Source organism: Balaenoptera musculus, chromosome 8 (assembly GCF_009873245.2).
Source record: "Balaenoptera musculus isolate JJ_BM4_2016_0621 chromosome 8, mBalMus1.pri.v3, whole genome shotgun sequence".
Taxonomy (NCBI): Eukaryota; Metazoa; Chordata; class Mammalia; order Artiodactyla; family Balaenopteridae; genus Balaenoptera; species Balaenoptera musculus.
The window spans coordinates 108,071,213-108,095,809 of NC_045792.1; the positions used below are offsets into that span (position 1 = coordinate 108,071,213).

The 24,597-nt window shown below is 65.2% G+C and overlaps 1 protein-coding gene across 1 annotated transcript; it reads right to left on the reverse strand.

The window, feature by feature from the left end:
* Window positions 1-298: 298 nt before the first annotated feature.
* On the reverse strand, window positions 299-22,709 carry SLC22A18 (solute carrier family 22 member 18). The gene is made up of 11 exons (XM_036861979.1): window positions 22,567-22,709; window positions 21,546-21,736; window positions 19,447-19,544; window positions 18,378-18,538; window positions 17,752-17,884; window positions 9,542-9,660; window positions 8,101-8,208; window positions 7,026-7,126; window positions 2,790-2,891; window positions 2,443-2,563; window positions 299-526 (listed from the first exon to the last, which is right to left on the reverse strand). The coding sequence occupies exons 2-11, from the start codon at window positions 21,687-21,689 to the stop codon at window positions 339-341; spliced, it is 1,275 nt and encodes a 424-aa protein (XP_036717874.1). The 5' UTR covers window positions 21,690-21,736; window positions 22,567-22,709; the 3' UTR covers window positions 299-338.
* Window positions 22,710-24,597: the final 1,888 nt, after the last annotated feature.

Here is a 24,597-nt window from a genome sequence, read left to right on the forward strand (position 1 = left end):
GGGTGTGAAGGGGTGAGCACAGAACTCCCTGTCTCTGGGGACGTTGTGGGCAGAGCTGTCTGGGTGGCAGCAGGGGGTACTCCTCACTGGCCTTGGTGGCGGACCCCGGGGGCAGGACCCACCTCACACTGGGATGAACTTGGGCGATTCTGCTCTCCCTGGAGCCCTGGGGCCCAGCTGTAGGCCCTCTCCTCCAGGAAGCCCTCTCCTCCAGGAAGCCCTCCAGCATCCAAGGCTCCATCCTGCCCTTGTCCCCAGGCCCCCTGCCCAACTGATAGAAATCAGGCTGGAAGAGGTCCTAAGGGAGTTTATTGCCAGTCTGTGCCTGGGGGCCACGGTCACCAGGCTTTGTCCATCTTTGGGGGTATAGGCTGCCTCCAGAGGACCAGGAGGACAAGGAAGTTGACGGCGAACTGCACGTGGCCGAAAACGGGGACTCCGAAGCTGCGGTACAGGAGGCCTCCCAGGGTGGGCCCCAGGGTTCGGGTCAGCGGCTGCACAGAGGCGCAGAGGCCCAGCATGGTTCCTATGGGGAGGGGAGGGGAGGGGAGGGGAGGGGAGGGGAAGGGAGGGTCGAGTTGGGCCGGGCCGGTCTCTCAGCATCACTGCCCCAGCCGCCCATGGCCTTGACACAGCTACAGCCTCCCTGTCTCCCCCGCCGCCCTCCACCCCCCGCTCCCTCTCTGCAGACCCCCCAACCACGCAGGGGGAGCACTGGGCCCTCTCGGATGGGGAGCTGAGCCTCTGCCCTGCTCCAGAAAGTTCCCAAGCACAGGAGGAGCCTGGGAACAGGGCCCCAGGTCGTGGGCCAGGCCCAGCCCCGCCCCCCCAGGCCTGCCTGGGAGGTGGCATCCCAGCCAGGGGCCTCCGAAGCACCGTGGTGAGGGCTGGGCTGGGGTACGGGGTGGGCCACCACACACCCCTGTCCCCCGCACGGCTCCCGCCCTCACGTGGACTGCAGGGAACTCCCCCCAGGGCGGGGGAGGGGCTTCGGGGCGCTAGAAGGGCCCGCACCTGCTTCTCTGCACCCACTTCCCGGGCTCGCCTGGCTGCCTGCACCCCTCTTACCTGGCACCCCTACCCCCACGCCCCTCTCGTCAGCTGTGCCCTACGCGGGCCACCAAGCGCGTGGCTCCTGTCAACACTGACATCTGCCCCGAGGGCCCCAGGCTCCAGGGGCTTCACAGCCCTCCGCTCTGGGAGCTGGAAAGCCCTGCCCTTGGGTCAGCTGGGCATGGCCTGGCAAGGCCCCGCCCAGGCTCAGGGCCAGCGTAGGGGGAATTTCAGAGCAGCCTCTCCCGACGCCCACATGCCCTGCAGACACCAGGGAGCAATTACCGCCCCCTCTGTGGTTTCCGGTTCCCAGGCTGGTGCTGGGAACCGGCTCCTGGCTCCTTCCAAGCTGAGGGATGGTGCCTCTGGCACATGGGGCCCTGGTGGCCTGGATCTGCTCCTCCCTCCTCCCTCTCAGGCCCTGCCCGCATCTCTCCAGGCCTTGTTCCCCTCCTCTCTCCTCCTGGCCTCTCACACCTGCCAGCCCACAGCCTCCAGGAAGCCCTCCAGGACCAGTCTAGCCTCCCAGGACCACAGAGCCGCAGGTCTGGCAGGCCTTGGGGGTCCCCAAGGCAGTCCTGAGAAGAGGCCTTGTCCAGCAGCCTCCCCATTTTCATCAGGGCCTCTAGACCTCAGTCTGACCTTCCCGAACAGGCAGGTAGATGGACGGAGGGTCAGCCAGGGCCCTGAGCTTTCTAGCCCTGCTGCCAGGGAGGGCGGTCTTTGACCGCAACGGGCCCACAGGAGCCCTTGACCTTGACCTGCACCATGCCTGGGGCAGCACGGGGGCAGAAGCCTGGGCAGCATCGGGCCCCGGGACCCCCAGTCTGGATGGGAGACTCCTTGCCCTCAAGAAAGAAGGCCAGGTGCAGAGTAGGGGGACTGCGGGTCCACGTCTGGGGGCGCCTGAGTCCCACTGGGTGGCCCGGGGGCAGCAATCACTCACTCACTCGTTCACTCAGGAGGCACCTGCACATCCCATGCGCAGGGAGGGAACAGGAGGTGCTCCCTGTGCTAGCCACCCGCTCTGGCCTCTAGCCATTCTCTGCCCATGCTTCAGAGCCAAGCCAGCCGCCACCTCCAGGAAGCCCTCCTCCCCTCCCCCAGGCCTGGCCCTGGGCTGATCAGCAGGGCCTGGTGCAGGGTTGGCTGGGCCTGGCTGGGCTGGGTGGTGGGCAGGATTCTCTCCTGAGCCCTCTTGCAGCCCACCATCCCCACCCTGCCCACTCAGAACCCCAGCCGCCCACCCTACTCAATGCGCACTGAGTCCAGGCAGGTCCTACATCTGGGCAGCTGCTTTGCCCGAAACTGCTCAGCAAGCTTCCCAGAGAGGAGGGCCGGGGTCTCCCCAGGGCCTGCCCCTCACCCGGCCCGGGATGCCGCACTCACCCGTGTCTGAGGCCGAGACGGCCTTGGTCAGCATGCTGTCGGTGACCACGTTGAGGGCACACAGGCTGAAGACCAGGCCGGGCATGAGGAGGCAGAAGTGGAAGACATTGGCCATCAGCGCCTGCCGAGGGGCAGAGCAGGGGCCACGGTCACGGGGGCCACGTGGGGCCTCGCGGGACCAGGGTGGGACTGCCCATCCCTGAGGTCCCACTGAGGTGGCCCTGGGTCGGGGTAGAGGGGACCAGGGGGCCCAGGGGCTCAAGTGCAAACTGGGCACCGGCAGAAGGTCACGGGAGCGGGCCTGGGACCCTGCTCTTTGCGGGGCAGCCAGAGGCGGGAGCTCTCACCATGGCCAGTCCCACCACGCTGAAGACCAGCACGCTGGCCCGGAGCAGGGCTCCCTCAGAGAAGTGGCCGCTCAGCCACGCGATGACCAGGCCCTGGAAGACCTAGGTGAGGGCGAGAGGGTGGCGGTGGGCAGGGCCAGGCCTGGGGAGGGGGTCTGGGCTGCGGCCAGCTGCGGGACCTCCCCCACCTGCAGCCCCTGGGGCCACTGCCACCAGCCACGGCAGGCGCCAGGCGCAGGGCACAGGAGTGGGCCTGTGGTACCCACGATGGCCTCAACGTCCCAGGGGAGACGGGGCCAGCAGCCTGGGCGCTCTCGCACACGCACCCACGCACGTGCATGCACACACAGACACACACACGCGCACAGATGCACGCGCACACATGCGCGCACACGCATACACACACGTACACGCACCTGCGCGCACACACACGTGCACAGCCAGCCACTCAGAGGTCCGAGTTCCGCATTCAAAACTAATCTCTGCAGTTTCAGGCGTGATAAACATTTTAATCAAAGGGCCGGTTAACTCCTGACGGGGGTGGGGGAGGCCATGGCTTAACGGTGCAAAAAGCTTCTTTGATAGGAAAATGCTCACAGTGTGGCCCCGACTCCAGCCCTGGGGACCCTTGGGGCCCTGGGAAGCCCCCTACCGTGTCACCTGGCCCCCATGTGCCCCATCCTGGCCAATCACTCGTCCTCAGCCCCCTCTTTGGCTGTCTCGTCTGGGAGGTGGGACCTGCCCCATTCACAGATGGAGAGACCAGGGCACAGAGGAGGGGGGGCTGGATTGGGACCCGAGCTCAGAGCCCTGGTGCCCACGTGGGGTGGCCCTCCCAGCTGGCCCTATGGAGGCCTGTCCTCAGCAGGCGGGCACACCAGCTACTGCCAACTGGGGCCAGGGACTGGGCCAGGAGCCCTGTGTCCTCCACATCTCAGGAGGCCACCGCTCCAGTCACAACTGGGTAAACTGAGGCCCAGAGGGTGGACGTCACTTGCCCGAGGTCCCAGAGCTGGCCAGGAGTGGGGCTGGGGTGGAGACCAGTGCGGTGGACTTGTCCTGAACCTGGGCAGGTAAGCAGGGGGCAACCAGTCTCCCCAGATAACCCCCACTGTTGCTCAGCCCTCCACTCCCAGCTCTGTCCTCCTGGCCGCACCCCCCTCACCCGGCCCCAGGGTCAGCCAGCCAGGAGCCAGGTTAAGGTTAAGGCTCCCCTTCCTGCCCTCGTCGGGGTGGGAGGAAGGGCCCAGAGCAGGGACACCCTTGACGCTGGGGATGTCACTCAGAGAGCAAACCCAGCCCTAGGCCATCCCCCGGCCAGGGTGAGGCTCCCTATCTGGTCCCCTGCCACCTCCACCGGGCAGACAGGAAGTGCCCGGGCGCAGTGGGTTTGCAGCAGCACCCCCTGCGGCTGGGGGTCAGGCCGGGGGCTGGGCCCTGTGACGGGGCGGGCGCAGCCCTGCGGAACAGGACGGACCACTCTCCGAGCTGCCTGCCTGGCAAAACGAAACTGTCTCAAACCAGAACCAAAGATGTCCTTCTTTAAAAAAAAAAATCCTACTTTCACACTTGCTTATCTTTGTTTTGTTTGTTTAAAGGGAAGATCTACTTGGCAAGTGCCTTTTAGTGCCCTACACCTGAGAGGAAACCACCAAACCAGGAGAGAGATTTAAATCTGCCTCAGCTTTTCATACAGACCCGGAGACCAGGACTCTAATGTACTGGGGTCATCTTTCCATTTTCCCATTAACTTAAACAAAGCCTAAACTTTCGTGCCTTGCGGGTTATTACATGAAACTAGAGCTACCAAACGCACCAGAAATTTCACTTTCTCTCAACCCTCCCATCTGGAGACCCTGTCTGCTCACCTGTCCCGCTCCCCCCACCCCCGCCCCGCCCTGGCCCGAGCCACCTCCACCTCCCCGGAGGTCACATCAGCCAGAAGCACCCAGTTCCCCAGCAGGGGGCTAGTAAGACCACATCCAGCCTCCAAACGGTCCCACCCACTCCGAGTAAATCTGAGTAAATCTGGGTCCTTCTTGGCCTTGCAGACCACCCCCCACGCATGTCTTCAGAGGGCAGCCCTCTCCCCTCAGGCCGGCCCAGCCACCCCAAGGCCTTTGCACCTGCGGCCCCTCCCTGTCTGAAGTTCTCTCCCTCCAAGCCTCTCCGTGGGCCAGTGGAGAGCCCCTACCAGCCCTAACCCTAACCCTAACCCTAATCCTAACCCCATCTGAAGCAGCATTTCTGCCCCTCCAGGGGCCCTGATTCTCCTTTGAGGTTTTGTCGCCCCTGACACACCAGATGCGCCGGTGGTTGGGGGCTTGCCTCCGTCTCCCCCCGCCACCCCATACGACGGAAGCTCCCCATCACTGCAGCGGCGCTGTGTCTGGGGCACAGATGAAGGCCGAGTAGGGGGCCCTCGCAGGGGGGTCCTAGAGGGACAGAGGGCTGCCAGCCCCCCGGGGGGAGGGTGACCACCATCCCCTCGTGTTAGGACCATCCGGGCTGCCACCCCCTGAGACCCCAACCCCAGTGATCTCTGTACACAGGGGGCTGGAAGGGGATGCTGGTGGGGGGGATCGCCCTTGGGGTCAGGCGGCAACCGCACCTCAGGTGGGGCAGGAAATGGTCTGCAAGGGAAGCAGCAGGTGCAAGAGCAGCTGTGGGGGACCAGGTGGGAGGCATGGTTCACCCAGCGGCGGGGCCGCCTCCCCGGACCCTCGGTGACCAGCTCTACCCTGGCCGGGGGGGAGGGAGGCACCCGACGAAGGCGGCTTGGGCCTCCCCTGCAGACGCATCTCAGGACCTCAGCTGCCTCCACCTTCCCTCCGCTGGACTTAGGGCCTGGGGCCTGGCACCCCACACCGCTCTGTGGGCTCCCTGCCCTCCCCAGGCTCCTCCACCCGGTCGGCCTGTGTTGGGGTCCCCAGCGCCCCCCCCAGGCACTTTCCCGAGTCCCACCGCTGCTCTCCAGCCCTGTCCGCCACCATCCTCACAGGTGCTGGAGCCCAGGCCCGTCTCGGGCAGGCCCACCCTCACCCCCGACCAGGCCAGAGGCTACCAGGGTCTGTCCCTGAGGGTCTCGAGGGGTCTGCCGGCTTCAGCCAGGCTACGGGCTTGGTCTCCTGGTCCCGGGGAGCCCAGGACAAGCTCAGGCTGGTGCTCTGGTCCCAGGCAGGCAGGAGCAGCCGTTTAGTTTATTTTAAAAATTATTTTTTATTTTTAAGAATTGTTATTTATTTATTTCTGGTCGCAATGCACGGCTTGCGGGATCTTAGTTCCCTGACCAGGGATCGAACCTGTGCCCCCTGCAGTGGAAGCGCGGAGTCCTAACCACTGGACCGCCAGGGAAGTCCCGGGAGCGGCCGTTTAGAAGAAAGCTCCAGTGGCCCCCAATTTAGAGTATTATTATTGTTGTTGTTGTTTTCTGTTTATCTCTTTTCCGCCACCAGGCTGGCACTTCCCAGCCCACCCAGCTAGGCCCTCTTGGCCCACGGTGGGGTGGGGTGGGGGGCCAGCCCCTCCCAGGAGTGGCTATTTTAGAACCAGAGTCTAGACCAGTCCTGGGCCCAGAGGCACGGGCAGCAGATGGCCTGGAGGTGCTGGGAATGCCACTCGCTTCCGGAGAGCGTGAGCTCTCTCCCCCGCCCAGGCAGATCCCAGAATAGCCCCTCCTGCGCTCCGGCTGTCAGGCAGATGTCCCGGGTGACGGCTGCACGTCGCCACCTGTCCCCGCCACGGTCACACGACCGGTGGGCAGGCGGGCGGGACGCAGAGCCCGGCCATTCTCCTTGTAACGCGCCCCACCACTGGGGTCTGCCCCCCTTCCTGACCTGTCCACCGCCGGCGCCCAGACGGACACTCGGCGGACCATGGGCCTCCGCCGTGTTTCCCAATGGGAGGCCAAGGGCTCGCCAGCCTCCACTGCGGATGAGTCTCCCCTCTCCCCTCTCAGACGGGACCTCCGGGCAGATGGGTGGGCAGACAGACCCAGGCGTGGGAGCCGCGAGCAGGGAGAGGAGGACAAGCCAGAAGCTAAGGTGTGGATGGAACACCCAAAAGGCGGGCGTGCAGGACGGCACCTGTGCTGCGGAGAAACCGAGTGCCGGTGGTCTGTGAGGTCCTGGGACCCCAACACAGGCCGACTGCCCAGAGGACCCTGGGAGGGCAGGGAGCCCACAGAGCGTGGGGTGCCGAACCCCCGCCCACCCTGTGTGCCCGGCACCCACTCACCATCTGCAGGACCCCGAAGAAGGACATGAGGTAGCTGGCCTGGGCGGCCTCCAGCTGAAAGAAGTCCATGGAGATGAGGGAGAACATGACCATGAAGAGCCCTGGGTGAGGTGGGGGGTCAGGGGTGAGGGGTCAGGGCTGCGCAGCTGTGCCCACACCTGCTCCCCCCGGCAGGTGACCATCACGCTGCCAGGGGCTTGGCCGCGGTGACCGGCTCAGGGAAGGCCAACGTGAACCTTCTCCGAGGTCGTCCCTGGCAGGTCTGCCCCATGCGGCTGCTGTGGGCCGTGACCAGGAAGGTGCCAGAAGCTGCCCCATGCACACGGTGGCCAGAGCCCAAGGCCGTCTGGGGTGGAGGCTGGGAGATGGGGGACCCCGGGCTGATGATGTAGGAGGATTTGGCCCCAGAACTGACGTCGGTGACCTGGGTTCCCGTCACTGTGCCCCACTGAGCCATCCTGAGTCACAGATGGAGCCGGGAGGGGGGCTTGCCCAGTTTGCCAGGACAGAGAACTTCCTGGGCCGAGGGGTTAACCCTTTAGCGCCAGTGTGGGAGCACCTGGGCTCCTGTCAACCGTGCCTCGCTGACTTGTCCTCTGCACTGCTCCCCTGGTTGGAGGACCCCAGATGGGGGCTCTGAGCGGTCGCTACTGGGCACGACTGTGGTCAGGGATGCCCCCAGTGCCACCGAGAATGTGTGTGTCCACCTGCAGGCGTACCGTCCTTCCCACCTCCCGGACTGTCCTGAGAGGCCCTGGAAGCCACAGGCCCGGGCAGCAAGACCTTCTGTAGAGCAGGGGTAACTGGGGCCCGAGCAGGGCCCTGGGGGGCACGAGGGAAGGACGGAGACCCTCACTTCTTCCTCCTCTGGCCTGTGCAGTCACATCTGCATGAACCAGTGGGCTGTCACCCTCTCTGGGACAGATGTGACTGGATAGGGCCCAGGGGAGTCTCGGAGCGTGGGACACAGGGCAGAGCGAAGGGGTGACGCGCGGGCTGCAGACCTCCGTCTCCGCGGCCCCGAATTCTCAGCCGCTCCGGGCTCTGGACGCTGGCCGGGCAGCCCGGGACTCACCTGAGGGGAAGCCGCAGATGACCTTGACCAGAAACACCGGCAGGACGCCCGGCTGCAGCAGCAGGCAGGTGATGGCCTTCAGGTCAAACAGGCTGGCCTTGGGTTTCCCTGAGGCACCCGGAGAGGCCACCATAGCACCGGACAGCCCGCGCCCCAGGGCCCACTGGGTGTGGAGGAAGCGCTCCTGCTGCGGGCGTCCCACACCCACCGGGGACGTGAGCTCCTCCTCAGAGTGCCTCCCCCCCGCCCCGCCGTGAGCCCCGGGCAGCTCATCACACTCAGGACCGGGCCTCAGGCCCTGCGGACCCTGGGGACCTGTGAATTCAGGGGGCGCAGCCTGGCCTGGACCTGGGCTCCACGTGATGGAGGCTCTCGCTCCCCAAACCCACGTGACCAGGGCAGCTGCTGCCTGCCTGGCCCTGGACCCGGGCGACGGCACGACAAGGCTGGTGAGGCAGCCGTCGGCCAGGAGCGGCCGCTCTTGGTGTCTGCGAGCGGCCACCTTACCCTGATCCGGAGGACGCTTGGGTGCCACGTCATAGCCTCCCAGCTGGCTGCGGCGGTGCCCCCCTGCTTGCCTCTCTCAGGTTCTCCTATGCCTCGGCCCTTTTCCTCTGTCCCTTTGCAGGCCGGGCCCCCACCCAGGCCCTCCCTCTTGACTCTTTCTGGGCTGTTCCATCACAGCCATGGCTCAGGGGCCTCCTGTCCCAGGTGGGTCTCTCCAGAGCTCTCGGTCACCGGGCCATGAGGCATGGGGTCCCACTCTGTGCCAGGCCAAAGTGGCTGGGCTGGGACGCCCTGGAGGGGACTGCCCTCTGGAGCCCTGACCTCTCCTCGTGGGGCCTGGGAGGCACGTTGAGCCCACAAGCCCTAACCTGACTGTGCTCTGCCCCCCGCCTCGGCCCCCTGCCCCGGGAACTGTGCTCCTGAAGCTGGCACCCTCACGTCCCCCCATACAGCACAGTGACTGACTGCTCTGGGCCTCAGGATCCTGGCTCACCATGCCCACCCCATCCCAGGTCCCTCCTGGTCCTTCTCAGGCTCAGCTCCAGTGGTGTCCGAAGCTGGGAGATGCCCAGCATCCTGGAGGGGCCCAAGGAAGAAAAGAGGGCCTGAGTGGCCCCGAATGCCCCAGGCCCATTGCCTGGAGCACACCCCTCTGCCCCCGCAGATGAAAAGCCACCAGGGATGCTTTGGCATATCGTGGTCTTGGCAAACCCTCCCTGAAGGGTGGGCCGGGCTGGGGGAGGCCTAGCCCGAGGTCCAGGGTGCTGGCTGGTGGGAGGGGAGGGCTCACACTTCACACTGGCTAAGCATACAGAAGCGGCATACCTGGTGGGGTGTAACCGGTGAGGTGTGTCTGGTAGGGTAGACCCAGCGGGATGTACCTGGTGGGGCCTACTTTGTGTATATCTGCTGGGGTGTGTCTGGTGCAGCTTACCTGGCAGGGCAGCCTGGGCATGGGCGCTGGCCCCTTTGGTGCTGGTGGGGATGCAGGTGAAGCTGAGAATGGCTCCCAGGAGGTTGACCACAAGAGCCACGATGACTGGACACTGAATCCTGTGAGCGACAGTTGTGGTCACACAGGGCTCGGGCCCCAGGGCACAGGTGTCACCTGCGGCATCTCCCCCACCTGCCCCTTCAGTCACACTCAGGCTTTGACAGCTGAGAATAGCTCAAACCCCACCACTCATGTCCTCCCAGGCTTCGATCTGGAGGCCAGGCCATGGGACCCTCAGGGCACATGAATGAGGTGATGGATGAAGAAACAGAGGAAGCTCTTGCCTTCCCGACCCTCAGGCTGTGGATACAGCATATGGGTCCTGGCAGCCTCTGAGGATGGGTGGCAGCGGGAGCCGGAACGTGAGCCCCAGAAGGGCTGGGCAGGGGCCTGGGGAGGGGCCTGGGGCGGGTGGCGATTCTCCAGGGGACGTTTGGCTCCCAGGCTGCTGAGGCCCCCGAAGGACCGGGCTGCTGTGCGGCGTGCGCCCACCGCCCCCGGCCTGGGCAGGGGTGTTAGAGGCCTGTGTGCCGTGTTCCGCGGAATTGGACCCAGCAGGGAGGATGTTCCCCAGACAACCCTGGCAGCGCCAAGGCTCCTCCCCACCCTGTAGAGCAGGAGACTGAGGCTCCCGGGGGAAAGGGCCCCGTCCCCAGAACCCTCAGCCCTCCGGCCTCTGGTGGGACCGGAGGGGCCGCCTGGGGTGGAGGAGGGCGGCTGAGAAAGTGACCTTCGCCCTCGGAGACTCAGGTGAGGCAGGGTGCTGGCTCACGGTGAGCAAAATGCCAGGTGGCACTGGGGCCAGGGCGCCAAGAGGGGCCGGAGAGACGGGGGCTGACGTGCCCGGTGGGCAGGGGCTTGGGTTTGAATCTCAGCTCCACCCACCCACATGGAAGACTGTGGGACCTCCTGCAGCCCCATCTGCGTCCTGGGGATTGTCATGCCTCCTTCCCCTCCTGGGGGAGGACAGGCCTGCACTTAGGGGGCCTCAGGAGCAACCCACCACCACTTCCTGGAGGGGGAGGGGCAGGCTGGGCCCATGGGGTAGGGGGGCGTTTGGCCCCCCGATAAACTTAGGACACAGCCCTCAGGGCGCCTTCCCGCCTGCCCACAGCGGCACCAAGGGCCGTGACTCAGGCACTCCCCTCAGCTGTCACTTCTGAGGAAGCATTTCCCCTCCATGAGTCACTACAAAGAAACTCAGCCCTCGACCTCTCTGGACCGCACAGGCAGACCTCGGCCTCCAGCTCCAGGCAGCCCGAGTCACCTGGGGACAAAGGCACTGGGGCCCGGCCCCTCTGACCGTCACCGTTTCCTCCTGAGGGCTGGAGGAAGACAAGGAGTGAAACAGAAAATTCATACTGAGCCAGGCTGCTTCGACCGCCAGGCCTGTGCCCAGCCGAACACCCTGCCCCTCTGAAGCACAGAAAACTCCTATACATCCTGCAAAGGCCCTCTCTGTGAGGCCCTGCCCCTCTTCCCCAGTGGGCGCCCTGTCCTCTGAGAAGGGCTTGCTCTACTCCAGGGCCAGTATCCGCCCCCGAGGGCAGGTGGGCCTGGGTGGGACCCTGTGCCGAGACCCCAGTGGGCATCAGAGCGTAGACTAAATGGACGACAAAAGTCCTGCCCCAGACCTTGTCAGTGTCCTGGGAGACGCCCTCCGCACTTTCACACGAGGCAGCCACAAGCTGCCTGTGACCTTCCTCGGAGTTCAAAGAGAGGACTCCCCCGCCCCCACTCCACCACAGGTGCGCACACGCGCACACACCTGCACAGATACACGTGCACGGCTCCTGCGGGAACCCCAGGCAGGGAAGCCAGTGGGGACTCCAGTACCAGAGAATGGGCCTCGGCAGCCCCTTGTTTCTGGGGCTGGGACCTGCCCGGGCTCACACAGTTGGTCAGTGCTGCAGCCAGCACTGTCCACTCTGCGTGTGCCACCGACCTCTCCCCTCCCACACGGGCCCATCTCTGGCCCCCAAGCCGATATCCACTGCCCAGGATGCTGGACATTTGCATTTGGGCTTTCTGGCGGCAGGGGTTCCGGACAAGTGGGCGTGTCCATTGGCTGCCAGGTGGGAAGGGTCAGAGGGCACCGGACCCCAGAGTGAGGCCTCTGCTGGGACCCAGGGGAGGGATGAGGCCGGGTACGGGCCCCGCAGGCCAGCGTCAGAGAGAGGGGTCCTTTCTTCAGGACTGTGGCCTCAGAGGCCCGCACGTAACTGCTCCGGGCCTGCCTGGGCAGGGACAAAACCAGCTTTCTTTGCCAGATGCCCCGGAAGTGCGTGAGAGCAGAGGCGGCCACTTCGATGGCTATTTTGGGAGGCTGGTGACACGTGAGGGGCGGGTGGCAGGGAGCCAGGCCCCTTCTCCAGAGACCTCTCCTGTCCCTGTGTGGCGGCCAGTGAACCGAAGGGGACACGGGGACCCTGGGGGGCCCCGGGAGGCCGTCGGGGCCCACAGCTGACCCAGAGGAGGCTTGGGTGTCCTTCCCCACCCAGAGTGCTCTCCGACTCCCCCGGACAAAATGCCAGAAACGAAAGTGGACAGACGGGAGGAAAGCGTGGCAGCCCCGGGTCCGACACGGGGGCCTCCTCGGTGGGCACGCCCTCCAGCCTTGTGCCCCTACCCACTGCTGCTCTGTCATCCGAGACACAGCTCGGGAGCCCCTCCCCAGGGGCCTTCAGTCAGCCCGCCCCCAGAGACTGCCTCTGGCCCTGGGGACCTCTGGGACGCCAATCGCGCAGGATGGGGCTCTGGGCCACCTGTCCACTGGCTCATTGGACTGTTTTTACAAACTGGGCACTGACCATGAGGCAGGCACTGTTAGCGTGTCTTTGTCCACCCACCCCCTTTTATTTTTGGTTGAATGCATGGACGGGAGACTGGACGGATGGACCCATGGACACCCTGAAAGGGCTCCGGGCCAGACTCAGGGCACCCGAATTCTCTGTCCCTTCTCTGTAGCTACCCTGCTGGGTGACCTCCTTTCCTCAGACGCAGATGAGGGCTAGACTCACAGGGGCTACCCTCCTGGGACCCCCTGTCCCACACCAAGGCCGTCCTGGAGGCAGCCCACCCCGAGTCCCACCGAGGGAGGCCTCTGGAACTGACCGCGGCTGCCACCGGCGCTGGTCAAACGGCAGCAGCCACAGACGCCACTTTCATCCTTATCTCGAGGGCCCGGAAGTTCCTCCTGACGTTATCAGGAGGGTGGTGGGCGTGGCCACCTGCCACCCCGTGCGGACTCTGAGACCGATGCCGTCCGTCCCCTGCCCGGCTTGGAGGGGACAACTCCTCCTGAAGCTGGAGCTGCCCTCCCCGCCTGCTCCGGGGCTCCCAGAGGGGATGGCACTCGGCCAAGGTCCCCCGGCCTGGCCAGAGGTGGGGCTCAGGGCCTCCCGGGCTGCGTACCCCTGTCCTGTCCAACCTGAAGGGCAGGCTGGGGTCAGCTGGCTTCATGGGAAGCCTGGCCGTGCGGGGCTCCGGAGAGGCACCGGGCATCCAGCCTGAGCTTGGGGGGCAGAAGCCCCCCTACCTCTCCTGATCCACAGTCCGTGGCCCTGTGGCTAGAACGGTGTCTGAAAATGGACGTCTTGTGGGTCCACTCCGTCTTGTGGGACGTCAGCCCCCCTCTGGTTTCCGAGTCCCAGAAAAAGGCCCTAACGCTGTGTCCGGCCTAACCCTCTGCAGCCCTCTGTGTTCCCCGAGCATCTGCCCACACAGGCCTCCAGGCAAGCCCCAACCTCCTTCCTGCCCGGGGGCCTTTGCACGGGCTTCCCCTCTGCCTGGAACACTGTCCGGCTGACAGGTCTAGGTGAGGTTCCCAGCCCCACTACTCTCAGCCATTTGTGCTCTGTCCATGGACCTCCTAGTGCCTGAAACACCCAGGCTCTGTCTGCAGGAGCGGCGCGGGCCCCGGGGTGGGGAGGGGAGACAGCAGGCCTGGCTGGCCCCGCGCACCCTCAGTGAGCCATCTCGAGCACCGAGTGGGGTAGGCGGCCTGGGTGACCCGTGAGTCACCCCTGTCCCAGAGCCGCTCAGGGCAGCCCTAGATGTCTACTCATTAACTCCAGGGAAGCTGCCGTGTCACTGGGGTGGAAACCTTCCGTCAGCAGGATAAGGGTTTCCCATTCCCTCTCCCGGACCAAGATACGGTTACGAGATACGGTTCTCGGGTCGACTGGCTCTCCCCAGGCCTCCAGATAAGCAGCGGGGTCACACCAGCCGAGTCACCAGGGCCCGCTGGGTGCGGCGCGGGGCTGGGGTCAGAGCGGGGCCACACGCTGGCCAGTCAGTGCCCAGGAGGGCCGGCCGGTGACACTGAGGCCCCGGTTTGCCTGACCTCTAGGGTCTGTGGCTGAACCTAAAGGAGCGGCCACCCTGGTGGGCCACCTCCGGGGCGACAGAGACTTTGGGGGCTGGACTGCGGGCCCAGCTGTACCTGTGGCCTGTGTGCAGCAGGCCCTCAGCGCTCAGAGGAGCAGGGGGTCCTGCAAAGGACCCCCCACACACTAAGTCCAGCCTTCAGGTCTTGGCTTTGCCTGATCCCACCATCAGCGGCGTCTGACCGGTGGCGCCCCTCCCCCTCAAATCCCTGAGCACCCCCGACCCGGGACCCAGCTCTGGTGGGCTTAGCAGGCTGGTGCCGCCCACCCCAGAAGCAAACGGCCCACTTGGGGGAGGGGATGATAGAGGCCTCCCCAGGCTGTGAGGTGCCAGGCCCAGGGACATGAGTCACAGAGCTGCCCCCTCACCTGCTAAATGACTCAGGGCCCAGGTCTGGGTCCTCCATGGGAGCTAGGCCTCCCAGCCCTGAGCTCCAGACTGGGCCCAAACCAGTTATACCACTACTCAGCCCACGGCAGTGGCTGCCAAGGCCACTTCCTCCTTCCACCTGCTTCCCAGCAGGGGGTGGGGCACGGCTAGGGACTTTAGGGGCCTTTAGGGGACCGGGGTGGAGGTGGGCAGGGAGGAACGGCCAGGGAGACCTCACACCGTGCCTCAGTTTTGATCAAAGAAGGGGGGGCGGGAATGTGGCTTTTACATCTCTCCTGGTCCTTGCCAAGAGAGAGAGCAGGCTGCGGGCCAGCAGAGAGGCTGGACAAGGGAGATGGGGCATCTTCCCTTGCCATGAGGCGTCAGGGTCCTGGAGCCCACCTTCCCTGGGCCTTGGATGGGGACTGGGAGCTCCATGGGGGAGTCTTACCCTCTCCGGGGCCTCGGTTTCCCCACCTGTCAGAGGAAGTGTATACGGCGCCTTAGATCTTGGGATGAAAGAAGGGAAGCTCAGGAAGGCGAGGGCAGGGGTGGGGGTGAATTTGGAGGCTACTGGGAGGGAGAGGGAAGTGCGTGTGCCTTCTGGGTCAGCAGCTGGGCTGGAGAAAAGGGCAGGAGGGAACGTGGGGTGGGGCTGGCCAGAGGAGGCCTCTGTGTGTGTGGGGGGGGGGCGGGCAGGAGGGGCGCTGGCAAGGTGAGGAAGGTTGCCCTGGGCCCACAGTAGCAGGTGGCTGGGCTGGGAGGTGAACTCCGAGTCTGGGCGCTGAGAGTCCCGGTGTGAGGGGCAGCTAGCGGGGCTCCTCCCTGCCCCGTCTCTCCCTTCCCAGCACCCTCCTCATGCCCCTGGTGCCCCTCCTTACTCTGCAGCCCCTGACCCTCTTTCTTCCCTCCCTGGGGACACAGAGGCCCTCTTTCTCTTGACCCTGGTCCATCTACCAAATCAGGCTTCCGCCCTCATCGCACATGGAGAGAGGCGGCCCTGGTTCAGGAGGAATCCGTCACGGGCTCAAGGTCCCATCCTTGACCCACACGCCTGGATGTCTCCCTGGATCGCCCTCCCTGCTGGTCCTCCTGGTACCTTTTCCTGATCCCCGGCTTCTAACATGAAGTGCCAGGCACCAGCCTCCATCTTAAGCAGTTCCCAGGGCTAAGAAACCACCCACTCGAGGACACGGCCCCACTGTCCTCCGACTCAGACTCCCACACCCAGCCACCCACCCTGGGGTTCCTTCAAGTGTCTGCTGAGCACCAAACTCATCCTGACGGAGACCCAACTCCCGCTGGCACCCTGGCAGCTCGGATCTCAGCGAGGCCCTCGGCTCCCCCAGGGCCAGCCCCAGAGTCTGGGCACGGCCTTGAGTTCACACTTACACCCCAGCCATCAGCAAAACCAAGCCAGAACCTGCCCCTGCCCTCTCCCCACCACGGCCATCCCTTGTCCAGCTGCCGTCCTCTCCTACCTGGACCGATTCAGGAGCCCCCTCTCTGGTCTCCCTGGGGTGGCCCCAGCCTCCACATTCTTGACACAGCAGCCAGGTCATCCCCTGCCCCTGCTCATCCCTCCCAGGGCTCCATGGCCTGACCCACTGCCCACCCCTGCTCCTCCACTCCAGCCACACGGGTCTTCTCGCTTCCCCAATCTCAGGGCCTTTGCACTTGCTATCTCTTTGCTTCCCCAGATGTCCTCCAGCCTGACGTTACAGGAATGCACATCATGTTCATTTCATCTGAGGACTCGCCTGTCCCGTTCACCACTGTATCCCAGAACCTGGAATCCCAGGGGCACTTACTAGGTGTTCAATAAACATCGATGGGGAAACGAATGAAGCAGTCCTGCCCTCCGCACCCCCGCCTCCTGCTCACAGCACTCAGCAGAGCCGGCCACCCCCAACCCAGCTCTGAGGAAGATGACAGGGAGGGGGTGGGGAGCGGAGGCCTTGAACAGACCTCCCTCGAGAGAGGGAGCTGCCTTGACAAGGCCACTGTGCTCTCCTGTCCCCCAATCCCTGGGGCTCAGCCATCACCCCGCTCCCAAGTCTGGGGCTGGTCTGGGGGCACTCAGGGAACCTGGGGAAACTAAGGTCCCCAGGGGCATAGGGTCATTCAAGATGGCAGGGCCAGGTGCTGGCCTCATGCTGAGTGCACACGTGTGTGGTTCAGACACCAGGAAGGCCCCTCGCCTGAATGGAGGCCCAGGGCAGCTCATCCAGGCCCAGGCACGGTGGGCGGGTCACCAGCTGGCACAGGGCCTCCACCCACAGCTGGGCCGGGCACCTGCCCCCCCAGAGCAAAACCAAAGTCTTGGGCCTGAATGAAGGTAAGGTGCAAAGTCCATTCCTATGTAGGAAGCTGGTTTTGAGTGGGTGTTGGAGCGCCTAGGGGGAGAAATGGGGGTGGGGCAGCATAGGGGGCAGCAGCAGAAGCGGGGTCTTTCTCTCTGGCCAGGCAGGACCTCTCCAGGGCCAGGTGTCCTAAGTCCAAGGGTATGCACGCCTAGGGCCGCTGGAACAGACGGCTCTGTGCAGCCCCACTGCAGGGTCAGTCCCTGGAATGGGGTCCACTCTGCAGACCACATGTGAGAGCTGCCGCCCACGGGCTCTCAGGACGCTGGGCAGGAGCTGAGTTTAGCCCCCGCACCCCTGGGTGCGCAAAACTGGGGGGGGGGCGGGGTGAGGGCAATAGAGACCTTTAGTTCACACACACTAGCTTTTTACCTCCCGCAAGCCACCCTCGCTCCTTCCAGAGGCAAGGGGTCTGGCTGCCCACAGCATCCCCATCGCAGGGAGGTGACGGCACCATCACCCCGCCCCCAAGGCCTGCCGTCTGGTTCCTTTAGGTTCAGCGTGGGACCTTCCAAGAACGAGCAGCCCGAGCGCACGGACCTGATGGGACTGCAGCGTGCGGCGACGGCGCCCCCAGCCGGCCGCCCCACCCACGTCTTCCGGCCCCGCCCACGTCTTCCGGCCGCGCCCACGTCTTCCGGCCGCAACGCCACTGCTGGCCACGCCCGTCTGCCGGCCGCACTGCCCCCTGCCGGCCACTCCCTCGTTTGCTGGCCGCACTGCCCCCTGCCGGCCGCGTCCCCGCGGGCCCTGCCCACCACTCCTAGCTAAGCCCTCGGACCCCGCCCACCGCAAGGCCACGCCCCGGGTGGTCACCCCCAGCTGTAGGTTCCTGCAGGTCACCCTCCCATGGAACCCACCCGCTCAGCGTACACATGGGGAAACCAAGGCCCGGAGAAGTGGCGGGGCTGGGCCGAGGGCCGGAGCGCGGCGCAGAACCGACCCAGCCTTGGCCGTCCTGACCCGTACCCACACCCCGCGCCGTCGGCCCGCCCCCCCCACGACAGGGTCCCCGCCCTGGACACTCACCCGCACGTGCTGCTCAGGGTCCCGCCGAGCAGGGAGCCGAAGATGACGCCAACGCCGAAGCACAGACCCAACCGGCCCAGGGCCGCGGGCCGCTCCTCAGGCGCAGACAGGTCCGTGATGACCATCTGGGCGGCTAGAGGGTGGGACGGGGGGCTGACAAGCGCGGCCCCCTCGCCGACCGTCTTGTGGCCTATGGACCCAGGCCACGCCTCGCCATCCCCGCACCCCAGACCCGACCCACAGGCCACGCCCTCACACCACTCCACTCCTCTGACCTGCCGCCTCCCCCAGACACCCCCCACATCACCCGCGGGACCCCGACCTGCCCCCAGGCCGCGTGCTCCCCACCCTGGTCGCGGCACAGGCCACACCCCATCATTCCTCACCTCCGACCTGCCCCCTTCCGCGGGCTACGCCCCTGCATCACCCCTCCATCCCGGTCCTGTGCTCCAGACTAGACCGGCACCCTGGGAGTGGTCTCCGCCCAAACCCCTGCCTCAGGCCACGCCCACACCAAGCTCCCCCACCTCCCTCCGCTCCCACTCTTGGCCCTGGCTATTCCGACCCGTTCCCGCCCCCCACCCATAGTCCTCCAGCAGGCCGGAAGGCGCCCTACCTGGCCCTACCTGGCAGCGTGTGCATGAGGGCGCCGGGCAGGCGCGAGGCAAAGAGTAAGGCCACGCCAGGCAGGGCCGGGCTGCAGGCGGCCGCCAGGAGCAGGTAGAGCACTGAGGATGCCAGGAAGGAGAGCGTGAACGCTGCCCGCGCCCCGCGCTGGTCTGCGAACCTGGGGGCCCCACACCTGTGACCCTCACAGGCGTGAGGCAGGCTTCCCGCTCCTCTGCCCCACAGCCACCCCTTGGGACTGCCGGGGAACCAGGCCGCAGTGCTCCCCCGGGGCTGATCAGGGAGGCCCGGTGCTGCAAGGGTGGGCGGGGGCGCCCAGGGCCCTGCTGGGCCTGTTTCTCCATCCTTCCAATGGGGCAGTTTTCAGTGACCTCGGGGTGGGGTGGGGTGGGGGGGTCTGACCCACACGGTCATTTCCATGCCTATGTGAATAACTTGTGGGATGCAAATGGATCAAGGGCCTGTGCTTATTTTACAGAAAGCGCTTCCCAGGCTCAAGCCTGGGAAACCGCCCTCCCCACCCCTACCCCGGGGCCCCTGCTCTGTCCGATGTTACCAGGTCTGGAGACCCTTCTTTTCTGTGGAGTAACTAAAAATCTGACTCCTGCCACGTTGATCTGTCCATGGCAGGCTTTGCGAGAGGATGTCTGCTGTCACGTCCCTGAGCCCAGCGCCCCCGCTGAGACCAGTGGGAGTCTGGGGGGTTCCAGTCCCCAGAGTATTCTTTTCCAGAAAAGTTGCTGGTAGGACCCCCCGGCTCAGTGGGGCGGGGCATTTATAGCCATGAGGGTCTCACCAATTAAATCCTCTCTCTGGGTCTGGCCACAAACCAGAATTCGTGGAAGTTAGGGGTGGGGATACCCTTGGAGCAGGGGCTTAACCCAGCCTTAAAGGGACTAAAGCCGCTCTGTGCCTCGGGCTGGCGGTCCGTGAAGCAGGGGCTGCTGTCTCTCTAGTGCGGCCCAGTGTGAGGTTTGGGAACCTGGCATAACCCAGGCCATGACCTCCAAAGGGCGGGCCTGGATCATCATGGGATGAGGGCCCCCAAACTTCCCTGCCCCATGGTACCTGCCAAACACGGGCCCGCCCAACAGCTGAAGCACGCCAAAGATGGTCTGCTGGTAGCCGAAGGCGACAGAGTCCAGGCCCAGCCTCCGGGACAGGTACTGAAACATAGGCGGGGTCCATGGGAAGGGCCTGGGAGGACCCCAGCATCTGCAATCTGGGGTCCTCCATGGGCAGGGCGTAGGAGGGGTAGCCCTGAGCAGGGTGGGAGGGAATTGAGGGTCTGGCTCTGACCACTCCGCAGTGCACCTGGGGGGACCCGTGGCCCTGGGACTCAGCGGCCCTGGGGTAAGCGGCTGCTTATCTTGTAGCGGGGAGCCCAACAGGGGCTTTGGGCCCAGGCTCCAGGGACTCGGTACTCGGTGAAGGCAGTTGCTGGCCCCTCCTTCCCCTCTTTGGGGTACACCTCCAATGGGCAAGGGCAAATCCTTTTACTCTGGCTCTGCACGTGGTGTCTGAAAGCACCTGGAGCTCAGCACGTCCAGAACTGACTCCCGGTCTCCCTCCAAGACCAGCTCCTCTGCTCCACTGTTGATGCTTCCACCCTTCCAAGGGTTCAGGTCCAAATCCGCAGTGTCGTCCGTGAGCCCCCTGTTTTTCGCACACCTGTATCCCATCCATCAGCAACTCCTGGGCTCAGCTCCTTCTCCCGTCTCCAGCACTTGTCCCACTACTGCCCCAAGGCCTTTGCACTGGCTAGCTCACCCTGTGTCTCTTTTAAGGCTTTGCTCAGGGTCGCCTTCTCAGGGAGGCCCTGCTGACCCCAAGCCTGCCACATTCCTCGGCACCCCCAGCGCCCTTCCTGCAGCACAGTCTAACTATGCATTGTTTACTGCCGGTGGGTGTCACCAACGCTCAGGACCGCCAGCGGCAGGGGCGCACGTTGCACTCGGTGGTATTGTGAGTTCTGAGACCAGGTGCTCAGAGTGCCTGCGAGCATTTGTTGAACAAACACATGCGTCTCTTGGGAGAGCCAGTGGGAGGGGAGGTGGCACCAACAGCTGCTCTGTGCCCTGCGTGCCAAGGATTTCAACTGTTCTCTCATCGCCCCAGCACCAACTCTCCAAGGGAGGGATGGTCATCACCCATGTTATGATGAGAACAGCAAGGCACCTGCCCTGGCCACCTGGCTGCCAAGGAGAGGAGAAAGGGCTCAGACGAAGCCATTCGGTGGAAGTGAGCTGGGCTTGGGAAGCGGGGGAGTTGGGCTCACTGTCTGGCCAGGGAGCCCTGCCAAGGCCGGAATTGTGACAAAGGCAATACCCGCTCCCACCCAGATCCCCAGGCCCAGGCTGCTCATCAGAATCTCCTGGTGAGTGGCCAGTGGCTAGTGCCATGGTCCCACCCGGACCAGACAGATAAGGATCCCTGGGGCTCTGGGTCTTCCAAAGTCCCCTGGGTGCTATTGCCCCAGGAGGGTGAGACCCCACAGAGCGGTGTTGAATGAATAAACAAGAGTGCACGGAGGAGGAGGATGGGTGGCCGGGCCCAGCAAGCCACAATGGCCACTTAAACCAAGGGGGAGCTATGGCCAGGCAGAGTTCCAGATCCAGGGAGGCGGCAGAGAATGAGCTGGATCAGTCCTGCCCTAGCATCCTGGTTGCAGAGACAGAAGTAATCTAATGCCATGAAGTACAATGCGGGGTGTGGGCAAGCTGTGTGAGGACGGACCAGCCAGCACGGGAGGGCAAGTGACTCCAGGCACCTGGCAGGTGTTGGAGGGAGGGCCCCGCCTCGGAGGAGACCTGAGCAGAGGCCTGAGTGGGACTAGGAAGTGAGTTGAGCAGGTGTCGGGGTGGCGGACCAGTAGGGCAAATGCCCCCAGGTGGGGCGGGAGGAACAGCGCTAGGGCAGCCGTGGGGAGGGGGCTGTCATGAGGACAGGTGGTGGTGCAGCCTGAGCCCAGGACATGCTGAAGGGGGGCGTCCAGAGGCACAGTTCCCAGGTGCCTTGGCTTAGCTCCAGCGTGGCAAGGGGCCCCCAGCGAGAGGAGCCTGGGCAGCATGAGGCCCGACCCCCGGCCACCACCAGGGCGGAGATGGAAGGTGAGAGGGACGGTGGGGGCATGCCGGTGGCCAGGCTGCCTGTGGAGGGGTACTCACTGGCATGATGGAGAACTGCATGAAGAGGCAGGCGAGCTCCAGGGCTGCCAGCACGTACATGAGCAGCATGACCCAGGACGGGTCCCGAGTGCCAATCCCGCTGGGGGACCGGCCCTGGCCCCTGGAGGCCCTGACTTCCCGCATCCTGGGCAGGCGTTGCTGGGAGACCCCGTAGGGATCCGAACAGGAGGCTGGAGGAGCGGGCAGGGGGCAAAAGTCCTGCTGTGCCGGGCAAAGGTGCTGAGTCATGGGGCAGGAGGCAGGCGGCCCTGACAGGGCCCGTGGGAGAGGACGGGGATGCCGGACGGGGCATCTCCAGCCCCTCGCCGTGTGACCTAGGGCCAGTCTGGCTCTTGGAGAAGACCACAAGTGGCTCTCCCCCTCCACGACAGACAACTCTGGGTCTCTGGGCACACAGCCACCATGGAAGCGGAGAGAGGGACCCTCCCCCCCAGCATGGGCTGGTCTCAGTGCCCCATTTTTAGAGGGAAACAGAGGCCCAGAGTGGTTGCCGACTGCGGCTCAGGTAGGTGACTCCTGTGGGTGAGGGGCTGGCTGGGTCTCTGTGCTGGGGGGTTGGGGGGGTTCTTCAGGCCCACAGTGCACCCTCCCCCCGCCAGTATGGAGCGGCTTTCAGCGTGCGGCCTACTTTGCCCAGTTCCTCCAGCCAGAACCAGAGGGGCTTCTGGAGTGGCCTAGGGGTGGGGTTGGGCGACAGCTCAGCCTTGCAGGCCCCCAGCGGGGCAGCTCCGCCTCACCTCCGGCTGCGGGGCCCTGTCTGCTCCCCCCGCCCCCATCGGCTGGATGAACACCCAGTACAGTTGGGCCAAAGGGCGGCCTTCAGAACCTGGGCCAGGGGTGGGGATGCGGTGACACCAAGGAGGGGACCCGGGGTGCGGGGAGCTTGGCGGGGAGCGGGCCAGAGACTGAGAGCAGCGGGTCAGGGGCACCCGGCTGGCAGGCGCTCGACACCGCGCGAGATGTGGGTCAGGGGCCGCCCTGCTGGAGCGAGCTCGGGTACCTGCCTTCGCAGGGGTCAGCTTGGGCACCGTCCTGGTGAGGCGAGCCCTCCTGGGGTGAGCTCCGGCCTGGCCCTTCCGGGGCAGGGCTCGGGCACCCGCCCTCTCGGGGGACCTGGGACACCCACCCTCCAAGGGTGAGCTCCCCCGCCCCGGAGGCTGAACCCCGCCCCCTCCCGGCCTCCGCACTCTCATTGGCCAAACCTGACACGCCCCCCGAGGGCCCCGCCCCACTCCGCGGCGCTGAACCGTAAGCCGCCTGCCTCCCTCCCCGGCCCGGCTTTGCGCGGACCGGCTCCCTCCAGCTTTTCTCCCAGGTCCTCGGGGGACGCGGGAACTCAGATCTCTCGAGCAGCACTGGTGTCCGATCCGGGCTTGGGGTGGGCAGGGTGGGGAGGCGGAGGGGGCGGAGGGACTCGAGACGGGCTGGGAAGAAGGATGGGAGGGGGAGGGGTGGAGGGAGGGGTGGGGCAATGCTTGTCTTGCCCCCCGGCTTGCCCCCAGCCTAGGGCCTGCAAAAAGACCCAGAGGAGGGGCAGGGAGACAAGAGCATTCCTGGGAACCGCTCCTGGGCCCCTCCCCCCTCCCCCCTCCCCTCCCCCCCAGAGCAGGAGGCTGCTGGGAGCTCATTTCACTCTGCGGCGACCTCACCGGCTTGGTCAAGGCCATCAGAGCCCCACCGTATGCAGGTTCACATGGCTTTACGCTGTCCCTCCGCGGGACCGGGCGGGGCCCCCTTGCAGCCACCCAGAGCCCCTGCTGGAGCCCCCCGGGGGGCACACAGACTCCCCCTTGGGTCCAGGCACGATTTCGCAGATAAGTAACCAGATGCCCATGCAGGACTCTGCTACTCCGCCACCTGCCCCGCAGCCCAGAGCCAGGCCAAGTGTCAAAACCAACATCCCCTCCACCGTGTGCTAACCACAGCTCACCAGTTTTCTAACTTCAGGGTCGAGAAGCCTGAGGCAGGAGGGGCAGGCAGCCTCGGAGCCGCCGCTGCAGGGCCCGGGAGGGCAGGCCAAAGTCCAGCAGTTAAGCCTGGAGCCAGGGAACCCCAGGCCTGCTGTGGGGCCTTTCAGGGAGGGGCTGGGGGCCCTAAGTCTGCAGGGGGAGTGGGCCGTAGAGTGGGCCTGAGGTGGAAGAAGACTTCAGCCCAGATGCGTGGGGTGGGCGGGAAGGGGCTGGTTACTCACTTCTCCCTGCGTCACACACGGTGGCGTGGAACTGGTTGAAGCAGAAGCAATGGGATCCAGCCGAAGTATCTGTCATGACAGGCTCTGTGGGCAGGGAGCTTCCTGGTCCCAGGGAGTGTGGGAAAAGTGCCCTCCTAGCCCTGCAACTGCACTCCCCCTGGACCCACTCCCAGCCCCGGGGCGCTCACAGCCTCTCAGAGAAACGTGCTGAAGTTCTTCTGGGTGAGGCTCATCTGAGCAGGGCTGGGGAGGAGGGCTTCTCAGAGGAGGTGACACCTCTGCAGAGTCCTAAGGATGAGCTGGCAGAATCCAAGGGGCTGGAGTCCCCCCGTAGCACCACCACACACACACTGCCTGGCGATGGGCTGCGACACAGGCGTGTACAGGCGTGTGTGTGTGCACGTGGGTCTGCGTGTGTGGGAGGGGGCAGATAGTACCCAATACGTGGGACGCATAAGGAAATGATACACTGATTGCAAGCACGTAGGCTGGCTCTGTGTGCCGTGGAGCCGTGGCAGGGTCCTAAGCTCTTCTGTTCTAGAAGGAACCTCTAGCTGATCAGGGACCAAAGGGGGTGGGCCAGTGTAGAGACATTTCTGCAGTCCTGAGGAGGGGGACGTGGACTTGAATAGGAGGTGGCAGTGGAGCGGGAGAGTCTGCAAACGTGGGGAAGGCGCAGCTGACGGAGTGTCTGGGTGGTGTCCATCAGCTGAGAAGGAGCCAGGGTGTGAGTGTGGGATCTCGAGGGGAGAACCTGCTGGAGCTCAGTGCTCGAGGGGGTGGAGACGTGGGTCACACACAGGTGCAGGAGCGTGGGGTCTGAGCTGGAGGTACCACAGG

What these genes read in the sequence shown, in the direction of transcription:
- SLC22A18 (XM_036861979.1), bottom strand. Translation starts at nt 21,689, where the DNA reads ATGCGGGAAGTCAGGGCCTCCAGGGGCCAGGGCCGGTCCCCCAGCGGG. An exon ending in ACCCTGAGCAGCACGTGCGG is followed by an intron (nt 9,661 to 17,751) that starts GTGAGTGTCCAG and finishes TGTCGCTCACAG; the next exon opens with GATTCAGTGTCCAGTCATCG. An exon ending in GCGTGGTGGGACTGGCCATG is followed by an intron (nt 2,564 to 2,789) that starts GTGAGAGCTCCC and finishes GCCCCTCGGCAG; the next exon opens with GCGCTGATGGCCAATGTCTT.